The sequence below is a fragment of the Papaver somniferum genome, chromosome 3, assembly GCF_003573695.1.
Source record: "Papaver somniferum cultivar HN1 chromosome 3, ASM357369v1, whole genome shotgun sequence".
Taxonomy (NCBI): Eukaryota; Viridiplantae; Streptophyta; class Magnoliopsida; order Ranunculales; family Papaveraceae; genus Papaver; species Papaver somniferum.
The window spans coordinates 227,288,506-227,291,676 of record NC_039360.1 but is presented as its reverse complement, the minus strand read 5'-3'; the positions used below and the strand labels follow the sequence as shown (position 1 = coordinate 227,291,676).

General features: G+C 37.9%; 1 protein-coding gene across 2 annotated transcripts; it reads left to right on the top strand.

Annotated features, from left to right (window-relative positions):
• The first annotated feature begins 518 nt into the window (after nt 1-518).
• On the top strand, nt 519-2,769 carry LOC113362201 (protein trichome birefringence-like 33). 2 transcript variants are annotated; one of them, XM_026605156.1, is made up of 7 exons: nt 592-728; nt 833-980; nt 1,057-1,273; nt 1,373-1,544; nt 1,630-1,832; nt 1,958-2,116; nt 2,256-2,769. In XM_026605156.1, exons 1-7 carry the CDS (start codon nt 726-728, stop codon nt 2,593-2,595), a joined length of 1,242 nt encoding a protein of 413 aa, XP_026460941.1. In that variant the 5' UTR covers nt 592-725; the 3' UTR covers nt 2,596-2,769. The 2 variants fall into 2 exon arrangements, with proteins under 2 accessions (XP_026460940.1, XP_026460941.1); XM_026605155.1 differs by having other exon boundaries at nt 519-980.
• Nucleotides 2,770-3,171: the final 402 nt, after the last annotated feature.

The window sequence follows — 3,171 nt, the reverse complement described above, 5'->3', positions numbered from 1 at the left end:
AACATTGACATTCAAGTTATTGAAATCATAAAATAAAAATTTAGCCTTAGCTGCAACTCCATAATTTATGTTCAGATCACAGACCGACAGATCTGAAATGGATCGTGCTAGGGTTGCACGTCCTTTTGATCCCATGGAAATCTAGTGGCATGTTCTCCATTTGTCTTAGAAAATACTACATTTCCATTTATTCATGGAAATAGGACTTCCCTTTGAAGCTGAGACACTACCAGTTTACATAACCGTCTAAGTTTTACGCAAACATTAGATACCACCAATGATGCTTTAAAAAACAAAATACCACCAAGTAAACTACCTCGAGATACCAAACTCCATCATTGATGTCTTTTCTACTTTGCAGGTACATGATTCAAACATTCTTAATGACCACCGGACAGAAACGTACTAATTAGCTTGGTGAAAAGATAGAAAAGTAGAATTATTTAAATCCCCTGCCGTTTGTAGATTAAATACACACGTTGTGGTGCAGAAAGTGCGTGATGTCCGTATTTCAAACTTCTGAATCTGGGTCACATGAGAAGGAGATGGCAGGCAACGCTGCTTCATCCTAGGACTTTCAGAAAAAAGATCCAGAAAACTAGGCACAAACCGAGATTAGAGGGAGTGAGTGAATGAGATCAAGAGAATGAAACAACTCTGCTGTCCCGTAGTGTCTTGTTTTTCTCTATTGCTAAGAAAACACAGTAGTAATAGAAGTAGTAGCAATGGTAGAGGTTTAACTCCATTTCTATCTTTTGGTATATTAGGATTTACATTCTTTGCAGTTGTCTTCATTTATGGTGAAGATTTACATTGTTTCTTCAGTATACAGCAACACGATGGAGCTACTGTTGTATCATCAAATTTTCAGCAAAGCCGTCAACACCATCTTGACCAAGATTCGGTAAATCCCCATCCTTTCTATAATCCTCAACAACCGAATCCGCCATCAATATCACCAATGCCCAGAACAAAAACAGGTGAGATTTTCATCTTTTTATTTTGTTGAGATTTTGGAATGACTAACTAATTAAGTGTGTTTTTTTAATTCCGAAGCCTTGGCGCCAACAAAGACTGATGATCATGTAGGAGGAGTTGAAGAGGAGTGTGATTTGTTTAGTGGAAAATGGGTATGGGATGAACCGAATCGGCCGCTTTATGAAGAATCCGAATGTCCATACATACAACAACAATTTTCTTGTCAAGCACATGGCAGACCTGATAACAGTTACCAGTTTTGGAAATGGCAACCCCATGGTTGTTCCCTTCCAAGGTTAGCTATGCTTGCTTCTTGACTATTAATTTCATCTTAGGATTGAAAATTAATGAATTAAGCTTGATTTATAATTACTTACTTTACCGATAAATATAGCTTCAGTGCAAGTATTATGCTGGAGAAGCTTAGAGGAAAGAGGATGCTGTTTATAGGCGACTCTCTAAACCGGGGTCAGTTCTTTTCTTTCGTGTGTCTCCTTCAAAGATTGATTCCAGAACGTTCCAAGTCCATGACAACCTACGAATCCTTCACTGTCTTCCGAGCTGAGGTAATTAAATCTCAACTATCTATCAATATATAAGTACCTGGTTGCAAGGAGGGATTATAAAATGCTCAAGGATCAAATTGTGTAGAACTACAATGCAACAATTGAATTTCACTGGGCTCCGTTTCTTCTCGAATCGAACTCTGACAATCGTGCCAACCTTCAAAAGAAAAAAAAGAGAATTGTTCGCAAGGAAACTATAAATAAGCTCAGCGAGTATTGGAAAGGTGCGGACATTTTGGTGTTTAATACATACATATGGTGGATAACAGGCTCAAAATTTAAGATACTGTAAGAGATCATTCTAACTAAAATGTTTAAGTGAGTGCTCCATTTTTTGGATGGTCGGTTATGTGTATATTTTTGTTCAAAATTGTTAATGAACGTGAACATATTTGATGTCTTTGTCTTTTCAGGCTTGGATCTTTCGAACAAGAGAAGAAAGATATAGTTGAGATGGAAACAGGAGATGCATATCGAATGGCAATGGAGACTTTGCTTAAATGGGTCGAGACAAATACGGAACGTAACAAAACAAGGGTCTTCTTTACAGGCATGTCACCCTCCCATGGAAGGTATAATAAAGTTTATTGTCATTGCAGGATATGATCTCAACTTGTATCTGAATTGGACATTCAGCCATCCAGTGATCCAGATATAGACTGTAATGCATAATGAGTACTTACATCCACATTTTTCTATGTCCTATTACAGGAGTTCGGAATGGGGAGGTGATACAGATGGGAATTGTTACAACCAAACGAGTCCAATCGAAGATCCATCCTACTGGGGATTTGGATCGCGTAAGAGCATAATGAGAGTAATCGAAGATGTTTTTAGCAAAAGTAAGGTACCCATTACATTTCTAAACATCACTCAATTGTCAGAATATCGGAAAGATGCACATACGTCCATCTACAAGAATCAGTGGAAACCACTGACGCCGGAGCAGTTAGCGAACCCAGTACACTATGCGGATTGCACACATTGGTGTTTGCCTGGATTGCAAGACACCTGGAATGAGCTTCTATACGCCAAGCTCCTCCATCTTTAGTCATGCGATATATAAATTCTTTAGCGTCCCTTTCACGGGATGAAACTAATTAGAGAGTTGTCTATAGGATTTCTGGTTTCTTTTACATTAAAAATGCTAATAGTTCAAAGAATTTGTATGGAGAGAATATTTCATACACAACTAACTGTAATGATATAGATGATTATTGTGATTCTTTTCTTGGCCTGTTCCTTGCATGGTCCATTAAACACTGTCTATATATGTTAGCCAATTATATCTTTTCCAAATGTAATGCCAATTAGAACTGCCGGTGTCACTGTAATATAGTAGTAAAGTCACTCGGACGATATCAGTGCCTTGATTTCCATTACCGTGTAGTCTTACAAGAGCCGGCCCTCTTCCAACTTGCACTGATCCGAGTTGGGTTCCGTTTTTCTTATCCTTTTTTTTTTAATATGGAACTAGTGAAATGAATCCAAGTTGAATTGAAAAATAACTTGTCCCTTCGGTGACATCTGATAAGAACAAAGAAAGGATTTTTAAAATGCCGTACTAGTACCACATACATGCATACGCGGAGCAATAGTAGGCGGTGAAAAAGCCTTAGTTTTAGCT